At 37.7% G+C, this 19,223-nt stretch overlaps 1 protein-coding gene and 1 pseudogene across 1 annotated transcript; one reads left to right on the top strand and one right to left on the bottom strand.

Moving 5' to 3' along the window:
• Positions 1–6,112: 6,112 nt before the first annotated feature.
• LOC142547040 (uncharacterized) lies at positions 6,113–9,655 on the top strand. Its single transcript, XM_075655096.1, has 7 exons — positions 6,113–6,461; positions 6,647–6,727; positions 7,266–7,303; positions 7,500–7,579; positions 8,439–8,522; positions 8,925–9,033; positions 9,123–9,655. The coding sequence occupies exons 1-7, from the start codon at positions 6,192–6,194 to the stop codon at positions 9,265–9,267; spliced, it is 807 nt and encodes a 268-aa protein (XP_075511211.1). The 5' UTR covers positions 6,113–6,191; the 3' UTR covers positions 9,268–9,655.
• A 509-nt stretch (positions 9,656–10,164) lies between these two features.
• LOC142547039 (phosphoribosylamine--glycine ligase-like) lies at positions 10,165–18,929 on the bottom strand (annotated as a pseudogene).
• Between the last annotated feature and the right edge of the window lie 294 nt (positions 18,930–19,223).

Genomic DNA, 19,223 nt, shown 5'->3' with positions numbered 1-19,223 from the left:
GATATTTTCCTGAAACATCAACCCTGTTGGTAGCTGGGTTAATGCCAATTCTTGTCTTTAATTTCTCCCAATTCTGTTGATAAACCTGAACTGGAGAAATTGTTGCTTCGTTAGTACCAACTTTAAATTTGCCTTTGTCAATACGAGGCCTAAGGTTGATCTCTCCCTCTTCAATCCCCGAGGTGAAGGGTTGACTTGAAGACTCAAGATAAGGATCAGGAGTCTCAATTTTTGTTTCAGCCGACTCATCTGGTAATGATCCCGACTTAACACTTGTGCAAGGGGTATTTGAATCTCCAGCTACATGTATAGAGTCCTGTACTCGAAAACTCTCCATTTGGGAAACCAATGGTTTCTCAATGCCTTGGAGGATAGACCTTTGCATTACAGATCATAACTGAGTATATGCCTGTAAACAACCTGTAATTCGATCAGAGACAATTCTCTTATCAGCTTGTTGTAGCCTTCCCGCAACTTCTGCGTTAACGGCCAACTTGTTGAACTCGGTTTGAAGCATTTCAAGGTGTTCCCTCAAATGCCTCTGCATCTTGATAATATCATCAATGTCAATGCTGTATATCTCTTGTTAAAAAATCTGCAAGAATATTTTCATGAGACTTTATTATCACAATATCAAAAATATAATTCTGACATAGTGCTTGCCATCTTAATAATCTAGCCTTCTCCGGTTTAGACTCAATTCTATTTCTTAAGAAAGCTTTCACCTGTGTATTATCAACTTTCAAAGTAAATTTCTTAGCAAGTAAAATAATGGTCATTTTTCAAAAGCCCTTTTTACTGCATAAAATTCCTTTTCGTTGATATGCCATCTAATGGCTTCTGCATCTGAGAATAACCCACTGCAATATCTGCATGGTTGTTCTCCATCTGGTGTGAGCTTAGTAAGAACTGCTGCCCACCAATGATCGCTGGCATCTGTGTATAATACCAGATCATCTTCATCTTGAGGAATCGTCATTTTTGGAAGATCTTTACAAATCTTCTTCATCTGGACAAGTCCTTCTGTGTGTTCTTTTGTCCATATAAATCTTGCATCTTTTTTCAATAATGGACTGAACAATTTCCTGTGTTCTGCTAGGTTTTTGATAAACATCCCAGCAAAATTAACAACTCCTAAAAAACTTTGAAGTTGTTTCTTGTCTTTGAGACTATCTGGAAAATTCTGCACATTTTCAACTATGTGATCTTGCAGAATTATTCCTGATTCATCGATTTCAATTCCGAGGAATTCAATCTTTTTTGTAGCAATGACTGCTTTCTTTTCAGATAAAACCAGTCCTTCTTTCTTGCAAACATTAGAGAAAATCTCCAAATGCTTAACTTGTTCATTCATATCTTTAGATGCTATTAAAACATCATCAATGTAAACAAACATAAGCTTAAAATACTCTTTAAAAAGATTATCCATTTTCCTTTGAAATATTTGGGGTGAATTAGCCAATCCCATTGGTAACACTTACCAAATATAATGTCCTTGAGGTGTGGAGAAAGCTGTGAATTTCTTGCTTCCTTCCTCCATCCGAATCTGATAAAATCCGGACTTACAAAAAAATTTAGAGAATATCTTTGCATTGCGTATGCAACTAATTAGATGTTCTCTACTTGGTATAAAATACCCATCAAACTCCAGAATTTTATTAATTTCTTGATAATTAATAACCAATCTGAGTTTTCCTCGTTTTATCTCACCATGGTTTCTTACCAGGAAACATGGACTGCTATATGGTGACATACCTGCTTTGATTAAACCAAGGTCCAAATGTTCCCTGATTATAATCTGCATATCCTTTTGATCAATGATATTCATTGGGAAAGGCTTGCAACGGACAAATTCATACTCTTTGCCTTCCTTAATCTTAAGGCAAGCTTTAAGTTGATTTCTGTCTCACCATGCCAAGGGATCTTCATTGTAATTTTCTCTGATCTTTTTCTTGACATCTTCCAATGATACCTTAGATTCGAACTCTACTTCATTTGTTTGTAGAGTTATCTTAAGGCATTCTATATCTTCTGGTTGGAGTACTTGATCTGCTCTTAACTGGAGCATTGTTTCTCCAAACCGTCTAGAATCCTTCATTTTTAGGTTCAGAAGTTGTCCTGAATCACCACGCTTGCTGCGAAACTGGATTGGCAATTTTCTGTAAAATGCCTCTCTTAGTCTCTGGACTATGATTTTGTGATCACATGGTGTTGTGAACACTAATCTTCTAGTCTCATTTTCTTGAGTATAGGATTTGAACATCTGTAGGAAATTATTTCCTAACAATATGTCAGCTCCTGTATCATGAAAATAAATTGGTGGTGTCTTTACCTTGTACCAAGGTGTTTGTCCAGCACCGCCAATCATGATTTCTGTCATCTTAATCCCTTTACATAAGATTAAGATTCTTCTGGAAAAATCTCTTCCAGCAATCTTTGGTAACTCTTCTTCCAAACTATTTGGAAAAATACCTCTTTTGCTGTACAGATTCCAGCACCTGAATCAATATAAGCAGCAAAGTATTCTGCCTTATATTGTTTATACAACATTCCTACTGGAATGTATATGGAAAATGGACTTGTGGTCATTGGATTTTCCACATCTTATCCTCTGCCATAAACTCCATTCCATACTCTAGACGTTTCCAAGGTTTATGTTCCTCGAGAAACTCTAGTCCAAGAATCAGTCGATTTGATTCTTTCCCTGGAATTCCTTGAATATGAACTTCCAATTCTCCGATATTAATCAGTCCTTGGTAAGTTCCTATCATAGGTTGTTCCAAATAGTATATTGAATTACAAGGAAATTGATTCTTTTGCTTAGTAATATCAAATACTATTTCGACTTCCTTCCACCCTTCTGGGCATCTAAGTTTTCCCATTGTAGAAAAACTTTTCGGCTCCTGTTGGGTTTCTATGACAGGCGTTTTTCCTCATCTGTAACTTGTAATTCTATCTCCTTGAAAGGATAGTCTTCTAGATTCCAATTTAAGACTTTGATTCCTTTGTAGAATCGGTTTGTCTTGTATTTGGATATCTGTTTCCTGTATTAAAGGAAACTCGACTCTTTCTGGATAAATTGCCTGAGCAAGTTTTCCGAATATCTCAGGGATTTCAATAAACTCATTTCTAATAAACAATTCAGAATGATGTGTATTAGATAGAGCATATGAAATTTGATAGGTAATAAAATATGGCCTATTACCTTCTTTCATCAACTTTTTTTCCTTGAAATTCTGATGCAATGTCAAGGCTCGGCCGAAATCTCGATCTGCCAGGTTATAGGCTATCCTTGGATAGATTACTCTCATAATTTTTCCTGCACAGAGATTTCCTGAGATTGTTCCCAGTACTGAATCTTGTAGATTCCCCATTCTTTTATCGCATATAGCAATATCAATAGGTGAATATATCCCTTTTTTGAAAGTAGCCTTTATCATAATTTGGATTGCTCCAATATGAATCCAGGACATAGTCCTTGCTACTTCTATCTTGAGTTTTTGTAATTCCTCCTTAATTTATTCGGAAGGAATTAACTGCATCTCCATTCTATTTTCTGTAAGTTCCATCGAGATTGCCATTTCCCTTCTAGAAACTTTATAGATTAGATGATGCTTTCTGTTCCTTAGACCAAGACTTCCTAAGAACTTTTCTACCTGTCCTGCAGAGAATCCTTGATATCTCTGTAAGCTAGGATTTTCTCTCATGATCCTTCGGACCATATTATGAGACATTGTTGTCTGACTGAAATACCCAGACAAATCTTCATGTGTTTCGTGTCGAAACACCTCGTCCTCAGTCAGATTCCGATTCTGTTCCATCGGATCCTTCTTGACTTAGAACTTCTTCTTCTTCATATATACTCTCATCTGAGGCAATATCCTCAAATCGGTATACTTGAATAAGATCTTGGTAATAAACTGTTTCTTCAATATTCGGGGTAGGATCGAAGCGTTTAATACCTTTTTTTTCATTTTCTGGACAGTTGGTCGAAATATGACCTCTTGCTCCACATGTCCAGCAATTACAATCCTTAAAACTTTCATTTGCTCGAGTATGAGCTCTTCTGAAAGTTTTCTTTGTAGGTGTTCTTCCTGTGCTTCGAGGTGTACTCGATGCTTGAGATGATATCATACTCCTTGATGGTCCGCTTCTTTGTCCAGATTTATAAGATCTGACTTTCTGTCTAGACCATACAGTTCTTGGCTTCCAAGAACTTCTTCCACTTCTAGCATAAGGATGAGTCCTAAAACTTTTCCTCTTATGCTTCTGTGGTTTGCTTCCAATAATTGTTGGAAGATCATTTTCTTTACAACACAGAGGAGTTCTTTTATTGATACCCCTTAAGCATTTGTAATTCTTTTGTAATGCTGCCATATGGCACCATTCTGCCAATTTTCCTTTAAGGAAAGAGGCTCTTCTTGCCAACGTATCTGGATTACCAGGTACGTATTCCCTTATGAGCATTTCTCTCCAAGGGCTTGGCATTTTTGCGAAGAAAAGCTGCATAGCTATATCTTCTTCGACTCCTGAATTCCATCGATATTTAGTGAATAACATAATATATTCATCCACTAAACATATATCGTGTAATTCAAGACTATACAGAGCCTGGGTATATTTCTTCCTCTTCTCTGTATCTTGACTATTAAAATAATCTACCCCTATAAATTGTGCTTTAAATAGGGTAGCCATTTTTCCGGCTATCTCACTTAGAGATTCTCCGGCCAGGACTGACTCTTTCATTTCTAATGAAGTCATGTCCCAAGCAATCTTCACTGATCTCATTAGACTCATTTCTAAAAGTTTAATGAATCCTTCTTTGTTGAGATCAAGTGTTCCTGCTGCGATTCCCATAGCAGATGTCCAGTCATCTATGAGATCTTCCCTGTTTTTGAAATCTAATACATCAAGGTTAAGCATAACCCCGTAAGGATGTATCGGATCTAAAACAGTCTTCCCGTAGGGTGTTTGGTGCAAGGAAATTTGACTTCTCCTTGTCCTTGTACCCGCTGGGTGTGATCCTCCACCAGTATGGAAATCAGATTGTGATTTCTCATGTTAACATTCTGAGATCCCACACTTTCCCTTGGTGTTTCCTGAGAAGATGACCAGGTTATAGCAGGTATTTCTCCTCCTACTGTGTTCATCTTTAGATCTACCACTTTGAGATTTGCGAAAGATTCCGCAAGCTCTTGTAGATCCTCTAGACCAATCCTTTCTAAAGTTGTCATAAGATAAATTTCTTTTCTGAGACAGATTTAATTAGATTGATCATCTTTTCTTCTTCAGTTAATGGTCTTAACACCACTCTGGCCTTCCCTTGTTGATGTAACAAAGGTTCGGTGCCAAATGATGGTGGTAACCAACCTCCTGAAGTTCTTTTACTAGAACTTGGTTGTTGTTCTAGTTTCTGAATTCTTGTTTGAATATCATTTAATATTCCAAGAATTTCTTCCTGGATTTTAAGTATTTCTTCAACTCGTTGGGGTACAAAGTATAGCATGTTGCCATAATTTTGTATTGTTTTCTGGATCTCTCTAAGATCTAAAGAGAGCTTAGAGGAGTCTGGTACTATCTCCAGAAACTTATTTGCTTGAATCATAAGTTTACCTGAGAGTTTACCTGAGGGTGCGGTTGCTTCCCTTTCTGGCTTCTGATATCTAACAATAGTTAGATTAACTTGTGTATATTCCAGAATATTGGAATAAATCTTGTAAATTATTTTTCTCGAACCTAAGTTCGGATTCATAATTTTTTCTAAATTCTCCTTCTCTTACAATTAGTTACTATTAAAAATAAAATTTGTGTTTGAAATAAATCAACCTTTCGCTCTGATATCATTTCGAAAGCGCGGAGGATCAATTAAACTTAAAATATGAATAAGAGTATTTTTGTCCATTTTAAATTATTAAGGAGTTTAAAGAAAAGTTTTGAGATACAGGGAGTTTGAGTAAAATTGAGTTTGGGTTTGAGGACTTATGAGCAATTTACCCATATTTTAATAAAATTATTTGGTATTGATAATATAAAATAGTAAGTTTGTAGTAAAATACGAAACATATATCAAGAAACAATATAAAATAATATAAAATTTGTAGATTCCTGAAATATAAACAAAATCATCTTCCTCTGTTTTTAGCGGTACTCTTGCTCGTCTTTCGTTGTTGTGCTTGGATTTTCGCAAGTAAATGGAAGTCGCTTCGCTGTGCAATCGGATTACCATTGGAGGAGCACCGCTCTTAGTCTTCAGCTCCATTAACAATAGTAACAGCTCATTGATTTGCACTTCTAAATTCTACCCGTCAATTTCGCGCTCGTTCAAAGCCAAGTGTTGTTACGATAATGGGATGAACGTAGATTCAGATGATGACCCTGTGACGGCTTCTATGGCGTATGCCATCCTGGGAACGGAACCACATTGCTCACCTGCACAGCTGAAAGCTGCTTTTCGAATCAAAGTAACCATTTCAGCAAGCTTTTTTCCACTGTTTTTGTCTGATTATATTGATATATTTAGGGGATTGAAGTTGGGAATTATATGGGTTGTTTTGAGCGATGCTGGGAATTACGCTTGCGTTACGTTATTTCTACCGAGTTATTGTTTTATGGGTGTTTTTTGTGTCTGGTTGAATGGGGTTTGCAGGTTAAGCAGTTTCATCCAGATGTGATGAGAGATGGGCGAAATTCGGATACAATGATTCGTCGAGTGATTCAAGCCTATGAGGTGATTAATTGCTGACACTATTAATTCTGTTATCTAGGATTGAAGACTCGGTTAAATCACTTTGGCTTGAATTTATCTATTTATTTCATATCAAATCTCGTTAGCTTCTATTAATACTGGTTTTGGCTATTCACAGCGGCAGACCAGAGGATTTCGGAATTTCACTTATAAGTTTTCCAAAAGTCCTAGTTTCTCCCCTACATTCCATTGAGCATTTGTTTCTCAAGAACTGCTGTTTGTAGAAAAGATATTGTTTATCAAGTTTAATTGTTATATGATATGGTTTTTAGCTTCCTGAACCTTTAGGTACAGAAATATTGAACATTAGTTAGACTTATACTGAGACAAGATATCTACTTTTTTTTCTGAATATCACCCATTGCATTTGTACCTGTTGTTGTTCACCCAGTGGTCTAGAATGTTGACAACAGAAAAAAATTCCCTGATGTATAAATCATTCCATGTTGGCTTAGAGACTGTTTGCATATATTTCTTGATCTGCTGATGTTAACCGACACTTATTTGCTATATTGAACAGATTCTATCAAACTACAGTAGATCAGAAATTATTGAGAGGTAAACTTGACATTTGAATGCTTCTGCTTACTAAGCATGCCGTCAATGGTCTACTATCTGTGTCATGATCATTTAGTGCAGTGTATAATAAGTTTTTGGCTGCTATAACTTCTTCTGAAAGAACTAGTGCGTATTTTTTCAAGATGTTGAGTACACGAGGTTTTATTTGTTTCCACCTGATGTTTGGCATTTGTAGAGAATGCATGGATCCATTCAACCAACCAGAATCTGAGGCTATTGATCTCTTCGTGAACGAGGTTCTTTGTATTGGCAAAGGTACCAAATCCTATGCTATTCTTTCTAATTTCAAGCATTAATCATAATTAAATGTTCCAAATTCTGAAATAATGGACTTGATTACAATTTTACTCATTTATGTATAAACCTTAAAACCTCGATGCCAAAGCTTCTTGCAAGTGGTTAATGACACCATTAACTACATGGTTTTGTGGTATCCATGACTTTGTTCTTCAATTCTTTCAAGTCTTTTACAATATTATCAATTATTGCCAGCAGTTGATTCTTATTGAGAGTGCATTTTAACCAAATCGAGCCAAACACCAGCTAGTTTTCATTTTCTAGCTCAAGCTTGAATTTGTTTTAGCTAGATCAGAACTCTCTAGATATGAATTACTGTGGCTCAAATTCGATCGAACTCAAAGTTCGAATTCGATTCGTTAGGTTCAAACTTAATATCCAGCTTTGTTTAGCAAATGCTCGTACATTTTTAGTTTTTAATACTGTGGTAGTATATTTGAAGATATAGTATGTCTAGTTAGGAACTAATAAAAAGTTGGATTTTAATTGATTATAATTATCTTGAGATATTGAAAACGAAGATTATATATCCATATTCAGCAAGCAAAAAAAATCAGATATAAAGACAGTAAACACATGCTGGTTTAATTGAAAATGTTGCATTCCTAAAGCTCGTGATTTTGTTTTTTCTGCAAAACAAGACTTGGCTCTTTTGGTACTTTACTTTTTATTAGTGCAATGCCTCTTGTAAGAAATGCAAGAAGAATATGCAGAGAACATGCTATATTTTTTAATTATGACAATCCTAGTACCTTGTAAATAGCATTACCGATGAGTATAATTCTTACCGTTTGTACCTCTCATTTCGATATTTCAGGCTGTCCATATTCGTGTGTAAATAGTGCTCCTCATGCTTTCAAATTTTCTTCACTCTCTGGATCAGCATCTGCAGCTTCTCAGGGTTAGTTTTTGTTAGAAATAACTTTTTCCAAAAACTCGAATTCATGAGAGGTGGTTCACAATAATATTTAAATGAAAAACATGCTCCCTTACTTGTAAAGCAAAGACGAAGTGCCCTGAATTGATATCCAGAGTGTGCATAATGGTCGGGTAGTGCATCTTGTAACTCCTGCAGCATTTGCATATTGTAACTCCTGGCTTTGATGCCATTTTGAAACCACTTTTCCTGAAAAATTCAAGCTTATGGAAGGTGATCCAACTAAATATATAAACTTTTACAGTTACAACCGCTCGATTATTGATGGACTAAATACCCAACAAAGGAAAATAGGGAAATTCATTCCCCTTCGATGTTTTGATCTCAATAAAGTTGGCTTGTGGTTGTTCTCCTTTTAATCTTCAGGCCACGGTGAAGATTATCAAGTTCGGGTTGCTGTGGGTCAGTGTCCAAGAAGTTGTATTCATTATGTTACGCCATCTCAGAGAATTATTCTAGAGGAGCTTCTTTCTGGGTATGAACGCTATTTCAGTTACACCTATCTGAAAATCCGTTCACTCATTCTTTCATTAATCTAAATTTCATTTAAACTATAATTTGCAGCATAATAGGCATGCCATATGATACTTCAGCTGAGGCAGACTTGATGTATTCCCTGATTGTTAAAGCAAAGTACGAGAACAATCGCTACACAAGTCCTAAGAAAAAGAACAAAAACGTTTCAAATAAGCACGTCGATTGGTTTTAAGTGTAGAAAAATCAACAATGTAAGTAGATTTGCCGAGAATACAAGCAATAATGTCAATAGAAGGTACAAAATGGTACTAGTTTAAAGCATATTTCTTTCTCATAGAAGAAGTAAAGAATTATGTATAGGAGATATTGCTTGTGTGAAGCAGTTGAAACAATACTTGGTCGAAATATATGTACTAGCATCCGGGCACGCCCAATTTGTGTGCTGCAAATTGTATTGGAAGAGCTTTTCTGATGCACAACATAGTTAGATGGTACTGGTAATGATCAAAATTTGGAAACAAATGTAATAGTCGTAGGATTTACACACAAATTGTAAATGCAATATGACAAATGGTACGATACGAACTTTATATATTGTCATGTTTTTTAGCCTAAACTTGAAACTTATATTTGTCCGTTTAGGACTTGGATTTTTTATTCTATTTGAGACACGTGGATAATGAGATGATTTTTCACAAATTGCCTATCATAGTTGTAGATTTGTTCAAATACCAACTAACCATATGCTTGATATTTTATATTTCATTCTATCATCGCCTCATATTATTAAATGGGGGAGGATCATATTCGATGTTAAAATAAATGGGATTGTATTAAACTTTAGTCTCTATTTTACGTTCACATGCATAAATTGCACGTCGATTTAACATTCCAATTACTACTGATGTTAAGTTTGTGAGTGATTATGTTAAAAACTCAACACAATACAGAAGCATTTCAATCAAAATATAACATCAGGCAATTCGATATCTACGCAATGAACCGAAGACACTGTCTACGACATATCTTTGTGCTGAGGGATCATCCCAATCTTATTTACAAACAAAAAGTCACCAAAGAAAAGAAATCATTTGAAATGACGTCTGTGTAGCTACCGAATGTCAAGCAAGAAAATGTGGCATCACTTAGGTTTCACTGAAGGAGATCCTTCATATCGTTTTAAATCGAAATGTTCATGGATCTTCAACGGACTCATCTCATCGATCCTTTCGATTTTGAGGCCAAATATTTTGTTGACCAATCTGAATCTCTCACAAAATTTTGTGTTGCAACGGAAGAGTGGCTTTCAAGTTTCTGTCACATGCTGTTTTCTAGGCAGAGCTCGCCATCCAATATCTCGCCTGTAGAACCCTTCTGGCCAGTTAATTTGCTCGACAGCTTGGTACGCTAAATCCCGTGCCTCTTTAAGATCGATCCCTTTAGCAGTGACACCAAGAACACGCCCACCAGTGGCGATGAAGTTGCCATCGGAGTTGAGAACAGTACCAGCATGGAATACCTTAACAGTTGAGGCTATTTGTTCTGCTTCTTCGAGGTTTCGGATTACTGTCCCCTTTTTGTAGCTTCCAGGATACCCTTCACTTGCCATGACCACAACCATGGCTGAGCCAGGGGACCATTCGAGGGATAAGCCACTTAGCTTTCCCCTGCAAGCTGCAAGTAGGACTTGTATTAGATCGGACTCTAAACGAACCATCAGTACCTGCAAAGCGTGAAAGGGTAAGAAGTAAGATATCTTGGTAAATTTAAGCGTGAAAGGGTAAGAAGTAAGATATCTTGGTAAATTTAAGCGTGAAAGGGTAAGAAGTAAGATATCTTGGTAAATTTGATGGAAGTCTGAATCATTTAGAGAAGAAAAAAACTAGATAGCTTAGTCAATTTGGAAACTGTATATAAAGAAAGACTCTCTTATGGTTCCATCAACAATCAAGTTTTTAAATCTTGCAACAATGTAATGAAATGATTTCACAAAATATAGAATCCTTGGAGACGAAAACAACGTAAGGAACAATGACTACTATAGAGAATGAGAAATCAAAATAAAAATGACAAGCTTGAACCAATACCAACTCTGGAAACCAGAGCAAGGAAATCGAATTCCTTAATAAGCCACACAAGCAGTCGTGTCTCCCTAAACCAATGTATAGAGGATACATGGCCGGCGATTTATTCACACAAACTTTTTGCAAGATCTTCTAACAATTTCCAGTGATTATTGGGCAGACCAAAATCACAAGTCATTTCACCTATAATTTTAGTATAGTTGGAGTATCTTAAATTAGAGGACACCAAAAAGAAACCAACTAGGACTAACCTGGCACTCTGGATCTCCAAATCGAACATTATATTCAATCAGCTTTGGTACTCCAGACTTCTTCTCGATCATAAGCCCAGCGTATAGAACACCCACAAATTTGCAGCCTTCTGCAGCCATTCCCTTCACCGTAGGAAGAATTATAGATTTCATAACAACAGATTCGAGTTCTTTTGTTAAGACAGAGGCTGGAGAGTATGCACCCATTCCACCAGTATTAGGCCCGGTGTCCCCAATCACCAACTCGTTTATGATCCTGAGCAGATTCTAAAGGTATGGCATTTTCTCCATCTACTATAGCAAAGAACGATGCTTCTTCTCCTTCCAGATACTCTTCAATAATGACACGATAACCAGCAGAACCAAACATTTTTCACAAGCATCAAGTCGACGGCTTCAAATGCTTCCTCTAATGTCATTGCAATAATAACTCCTTATCCTGCCGCTAAGCCGTCTGCTTTTACAACAATGGGGGCACCTTCATTTTTTATATATTCTTTTGCAGCCGAAGGATCTGTAAAAGTTTGATACTGCAAAATCAGAGCAGATAGGGTAAGAGCACAACAGGTAGCAAAAATATGAAGTATAGTTATTAAAGACACATTTGGCCTTTAGCCTAGGCTCAATGCACAAGTCAAGGGCATGACTTATCAAAGCTTTGCGCTCGAAGTAATTAAATTTCACAATTTAGATGTATGAGAAACAAAATATATCCTATCTCCACATCCTTGTTTCATCTTGCGTTCGGCTTAAGTTCTACAATAATTGAAGTTGAAAATAATTCTATTATCTATCTCTTTCAATTATTACTTCATCATTTATCATCATATCTCATGGGTCCAACGGCGTCTAAAAGTACACATTCATTTCATTTGAGCCATGCTTAAAACGCACCAAGGTTTTAAGGCGCACCATGACACAAATTTTATGCCCAAGGGGCGTGCGCCTCGTTAATAGGGCTTCAACTCGTTATTCCTCTAGATGCAAAGGCTGTGTTCAGCCTGCACGCATGCCTTATGGCTTTTAATAACAATGGATTTTAATACCTTAGCGGTTGGAATTGCATATTTGTCACATAAACTGTTTCATGAAGTTTTTCGACCCTTCCAAGGCAGCAGCCTCCGAAGAGGGGCCGAAGGTAGGAATACCAGCTTCAACAAGATCATTAGCAAGGCCAGAAACAAGAGGCGCCTCTGGGCCCACCATAACCAATCCAACTCCCCATTCACGGCAAAATGCAATCACTGATGAGCTGGAAGAGATATCAAGATCATCTATACAAGTTGCATCACCCGATTTAGATATTCCGGCATTCCCAGGTGCACAAAACACAGCATCACAGGACGGAGAACGCTTCAGGGCATAACAAAGTGCGTGCTCCCTTCCACCTCCTCCGATAACCAACACAACCACTCTCTCCTCTGCAATGCCAATGGCAAATAGCTTGTATTAACCAAAGAAATATGCACACAAAATCAGTGTTCTTGTTTATCCAATAAAAACTAACAGGGGCAGGCTACCAACAAAGATGCTCAAATCGCCCAATGTCCATATAGCACTCTAAGTGCAGTTTGTTTCTCATGGCAGATAAAAATCCAAAGTGTAATTTTTTATATAATTCCTACTATGCCATGGTGTTCATCAGCAGAAACGAATCAAAATAGAGATCAATGCATTTTTCTTAGATAGAAATTCCCATGAAAGTTCACTGTGAATCTTTAGGCACTGGGGTATGAGATTCATGGACAATATCTAATATTTGGTCATATTTATCTTCATGGAGAAATAAAAGAGGCCTCATGCCTCTCCATATCTTAGTTAAACTAAGCAACTCCACGAGACCAATTGAAATTCTATTCCCTTCAACTATGCCTGTAGTTCCGGAATTTCAAAATATATGTGGTAGCAACCACAACTAAAACAAAAATACGTGTTCCATTTACATTACAACCAACAAAATTTTTCACCCATTTTTCAAAACAACTATACACAATTGATAACTAGTCTTGTTTTTTTTCTTTTTCAGGGTTATACTTAGTTTATTGGTAGAATAAATTTCTTGTTGGTCCCACGTGCGGAATTTGAGATAATAAAACCCGAAAATAAAGAATAAACTGGACACCGAGATTTACGTGGAAAACCCCTAAAAATTATTAGGGTAAAAACCACGGGCAACATGAAAAGAATTCCACTATAATATTTTGTGGTGTACAACTCACTCACTGTGTTTCCAAAGAGAACACACACTCTCTTAATACAGGAGAACAAAACACCTCACAAATATTATAGAACTAAGCACTCAAATGCTTATAAGATGAGAGAAAACTCGAAGAAGGGATGATTTCAGAATGAAGGGGAGAGCTCTATTTATAGAGCCCCCTGACCGTGTGAACACGCGTTAAAAACGTATATTCCATCAATTCTGCGAAACTTCCTGCAAAATAGGCAACACACATTTATTACATGTTTTCCTTTCCTATGCTGCCTTTCTTGACTTTTCCAACATTTCTCCCACTTGGAGATTTGATTGAGAATCAAACACATCTCCACACATCCTTTCAATCTTGCCATTACCTGCTGCTTACGTCTCTGCTAGGCCACTTGAGGATCTACACCATTCAAACTTACCAGTGTTCACTGGCTTGGTCAGAAAATCAGCTATGTTATCCTTCGTATGGATCTTCTGCATATCTACGCTTCCTTCTTCTACTACTTCCCGCACAAAGTGAAATTTTAACTCTAATGTGTTTCGTCCTGGAATGAAAGGCTGGATTTCTTGCGATGTGCAAGTCACTCTGACTGTCACAAAACAAAGGAACATTCTCTTGTTTGTGCCCAATCTCCTCCAATAACCTTTTAGTCCATATTGCCTCATTGCAAGCTTGAGTAGCTGCCATGTATTCTGCCTCTGTTGTAGATAATGCCACAACTGTCTGCAGTTTTGAAACTCAGCTTACTGCTCCTCCTGCAAGTGTAAACACATAACCAGTAGTAGATTTCCTCTTATCAGGATCACCTGCATAATCTGAATCGACATAGCCCCTGAGTGTAAAATCCAATCCTCCATAACATAATGCAGCATTCGAGGTACCCTTAATGTATCTAAGGATCCTCTTAACAGTGCTCCAATGCTCTCTTCCAGGATTCGCCATATACCGACTAACTGCTCCCACTGCTTGAGCAATGTCCGGTCTTGTACAGATCATAGCGAACATCAAACTTCCCACTGCTGATGCATACGGTACTCGAGACATCTCCATCCTCTCAGCTTCACTGCTACGACACATCTCAGAGGATAACTTGAAGTTAACAGGAAGAGGGGTCGAAATTGGCTTACTATCTTGCATGTTGAAGCGTTGCAAGACTTTCTTCAAATAATTTTTCTGCGAAAGCCAAATCTTTCTGTTACTTCTGTCTCGATGAACTTGCATCCCTAGAATCTTGTTTGCTGGTCCCAAGTCCTTCATATCAAATTCCCTAGCCAACTGTGCCTTCAATCCTTGGACCTGATCTTTGTTGGGACCTGCTACCAACATGTCGTCCACATACAACAGCAAAATAATATACTTATCACCAGACCTCTTGAAATATGTACAAGGGTCTGCACTCAGTCTGTTGTATCCAAGACTCATGATATAGGAATCAAATCTCTTGTACCAACACCTCGGCGCCTGTTTGAGACCGTACAGAGATTTCTTCAACCTTGCAAACCAAGTTCTCTTTGCCTTTTTCCGCAAAACCTTCTGGCTGGAGCATATATATTTCTTCTTCAAGATCTCCATGAAGAAATGCCGTTTTCACATCTAGCTGTTCTAGATGTAGGTCAAACACCGCACACAATGCCAACACTACTCTGACTGTTGTAAGCCGAACCACAGGAGAAAATATCTCATTGAAGTCAATGCCTTCTTTCTGAGCATACCCTTTTACCACCAATCTAGCACGATACCGCTCCACTTAGTTATTGCCATCTCGCTTGATCTTATAGACCCATCTGTTGCCGATGGCTTTCCTCCCTCGTGGTAGTGTAACAAGATCCCAAGTTTTATTCCTGTCTAATGCCTCCAATTCTTCTTGCATTGCTATCATCCACAAAGATACATCCGAGCTTTCAGTAGCCTCGTGGAAACTCGATGGCTCACCATCCTCTGATAATAGACAATATGCAATGTTGCTTTGAGTGACATAATCTGAAAGCCAACCTGGTGGTCTTCTGTCTCGAGTTGACTGCCTCACATTAGAAACCTCAGACTCAACATGTTCTTGTTCTTCGTGCTCTGGTACTGCTTCACAAGAAACTTGACCTTCGTCCGTCTTATTTTCCACCTGAAATATAGTAGTTTCTGAATTCGGTGTGCCTTTGTCTCTCTTTACTTTATCTTCCTCGAAGATAACATCCCTGCTGATGACAAGCTTGTGAACAGTAGGATCCCACAAGCGAAACCCCTTTACTCCATCAGCATAACCCAAGAAGATACATTTTCTGGATTTCGAATCCAACTTTGATCTTTCTTGCTCATTGTACAGAACGTACACCGGACTTCCAAATGTATGCAAATGAGAATAATCTGTCGGCTTCCCGGTCCACATCTCCATCGGAGTCTTCAGATCAATCGCCACTGAAGGAGAACGATTGATAATATAACAAGCGGTTTTGACTGCTTCCGCCCAAAATGACTTTTCTAGACCCGCAGTCCTCAACATAGCTCTTGTTCTGTCCAACAAGGTTCTATTCATCCGCTCCGCCACTCCATTCTGTTGAGGTGTGTAAGCCGTCGTGAACTGTCTCTTGATGCCCTCATGTTGACAATATGCATCAAATTCGTCACTGGTATATTCTCCTCCATTGTCAGTCCTCAGACACTTGATTTTCTTTTCTGAATCAAGTTCAACCCGCGCTTTGAAATCTTTGAAGACTTGAAAAACATCTGATTTCTTCTTGATTTGATACACCCAACATCTCCTAGAGAAATCATCAATGAACGAGACAAAGTATCTCGCTCCTCCTAGGGATACAACCGGTGCTTGCCAAACATCCGAATGAATCAGCTCCAATATGCTTTTGCTCCTGGCAGTAGAAGTGCCAAACTTTAATCTGTGTTGTTTACTGGCAACACAGTGCTCACAAAAGGGTAGTGACACTTTTGTAAGTCCCGGCAGCAGCTTCCGTTCTGAGAGAATTTTCAACCCTCGTTCTGACATATGCCCGAGCTTTCTATGCCACAACACTGTTAATTCTTCTCCTGAATCAATTGATGCAACAGCTAATTCTGCCTTTTTGTGTGTTTCTCCCAAAAGTACATACAGATTTGCAGCAACCTTTTCCGCCTTCATAACCACAAGCGCGCCTTTTACAATTTTCATGATCCCTTTCTCGATCCGAGTTTTGCACCCGATGTCATCCAATTGCCCCAAGGACAAAAGATTTTTCGTCAGTCCTTTCACATGTCGTACCTCATGTATGGTGCGAATGGTGCCATCAAACATTTTAATTTTGATAGTACCGACCCCAACGATTTCCAAGGCATGGTCATTTCCCATGAATACAGATCTCCTGAGACTGGTTCATAATGATCAAACCATTCTCTCCGAGACGTCATGTGCCACGTCGCTCCTGAATCCATAATCCATGTGTCACAAAATTTGTGCCTGCCTTCTGCAACTGTTGCTGCTTCGCTGAATAATATTTCACCACCGCCTGAAGTACTGGCCACATTTCCTTGAGAACTCTTCTCGATACTCGTACACTCTTTCTTGAAGTGCCCTTTACCGCCACATTTAAAGCTGTAAATATTTTTCTTCTTACTTCTTGACTTTGATCTACCTCGTCTTTGACTCCCACTGGAGTCACGGTCCATAAATCTTCCTCTTATCATCGGTAAAGCCTCTGCTTGCTTCGATGTTACCAACCTATCTTCCTTATTCTTGCGCCGGCTTTCTTCTCCGAGAACCGCAGTTAAGACATCGTCGAATCTTAGAAAGCCCATCAGAATATTGTTGGTAATGCTGATGATAAGTTGATCGTATGAATCTGATAAACTTTGAATTAGAAGCTCCGCACGTTCATTTTCCCCTATTTTATGCCCCATGGAAGTGAGTTGGGCAAATAGAGTATTGAGTGTGTTGATATGGTCGGTCATCGATGAAGATTCCGCCATCCGAAGAGTATAAAGCCTTCTCTTTAGGAAAATCATGTTGTGTAGCGACTTGACCTCGTACATCTTTGTCAGAGTATCCCAGATAACTTTGGCTGTTTTTATCTCAGAGATACTTGACAAAACTTCGTCAGCTATAGCCAAGTGTAAATTGGCAACAGCGTTATCATTCATCTCGTTCCACTTTCCATCATCTGTAATCTCCACCGGTCTATCTCCAATAGCCGCCAAGCAATTCTCCTTTCTTAAAATTGCTTGTATCTTTATTTTCCACAGCATAAAATTGCTTCCGTTGAACTTTGTTATCTCATACCTTCCCGCCATTATGTCTACAACAATTTAGTAGACTGGATAAAATTAATCCCGCCTTAAATAAAAAATCTCAAAAAATCTTTTCTGATGTGGAAGATCAGTCTAGGCTGCAACCACAGAGCATACTCAGAATTTTAAGAAATTTTAAACCAAGGCTCTGATACCACTTGTTGGTCCCACGTGCGGAATTTGAGATAATAAAACCCGAAAATAAAGAATAAACTGGACACCGAGATTTACGTGAAAAACCCCTAAAAATTATTAGGGTAAAAACCACGGGCAACATGAAAAGAATTCCACTATAATATTTTGTGGTGTACAACTCACTCACTGTGTTTCCAAAGAGAACACACACTCTCTTAATACAGGAGAACAAAACATCTCACAAATATTATAGAACTAAGCACTCAAATGCTTATAAGATGAGAGCAAACTCAAAGAAGGGATGATTTCAGAATGAAGGGGGGAGCTCTATTTATAGAGCCCCTGACCGTGTGAACACGCGTTAAAAACGCGTATTCCATCAATTCCGCGAAACTTCCTGCAAAATAGGCAACACACATTTATTACATGTTTTCCTTTCCTGTGCTGTCTTTCTTGACTTTTCCAACATTTCTTTCTCATATTTTTTATTCATACAGCAAACCAATAACATAAAATTCCTCATAGCAATACAAAAAATCCTCACTCGCATTATTGGACAATCATGTAAATACAAGACAGGAAAAAAATAACTAAAAGCAAATATCATTATTTTACCAGAAGGAGAGAAAACCTCATTATTGGAATCAAGACTAACAAATACGGGCGTAACTGATGGACGAAAAGCGCCATCTCCAGCGTTAAAGCCACGGATGTAACTCAGTGGAGCTTTAACAGAATTGCCAAAATCATTCCTCAATGAAATCCCACCGGTTGCCCACATATTAAAACAAAAGGAGCTGATGAACTTTGCCGTCGGATTGAATAGATGACTGTGGATGTCCAAGTGTGGAAGACTGCCGTATCTAGCAGCCGAAGAGCTGAGTGGACATTTGAAAGCCATGCTTTTTTGCCTTGTGGCGATCTCAAGAAATCAAGAAAAACACGAAAATTGATATAAAAATAGTAAATAAACTTGAAATGCCATTCAAATAGAAAATATCGTCCAAATTATAGAAGATAAAACTATATTTTTAATTTTTCAAAATTTTCTACTATATAATTTTTTATTTTATAACATAATTAATATCATCAATTGTTATAAGATATAATAATGTCAAATGTGAATCAAAGTACTCTTTAGTTTTAAATAAATTATGTTTAAGAATAATTTTTTGATGAAATTATTATTGTCTATTATTTTGGTCCACACGAAATTTCGTCATGCATGATAGTAGAACATAA

The sequence above is a fragment of the Primulina tabacum genome, chromosome 5 (genome assembly GCF_025594145.1).
Source record: "Primulina tabacum isolate GXHZ01 chromosome 5, ASM2559414v2, whole genome shotgun sequence".
Lineage (NCBI taxonomy): Eukaryota > Viridiplantae > Streptophyta > Magnoliopsida > Lamiales > Gesneriaceae > Primulina > Primulina tabacum.
The sequence above is the reverse complement of the archived record's forward strand: the minus strand, read 5'-3'. Positions and strand labels throughout refer to the sequence as shown.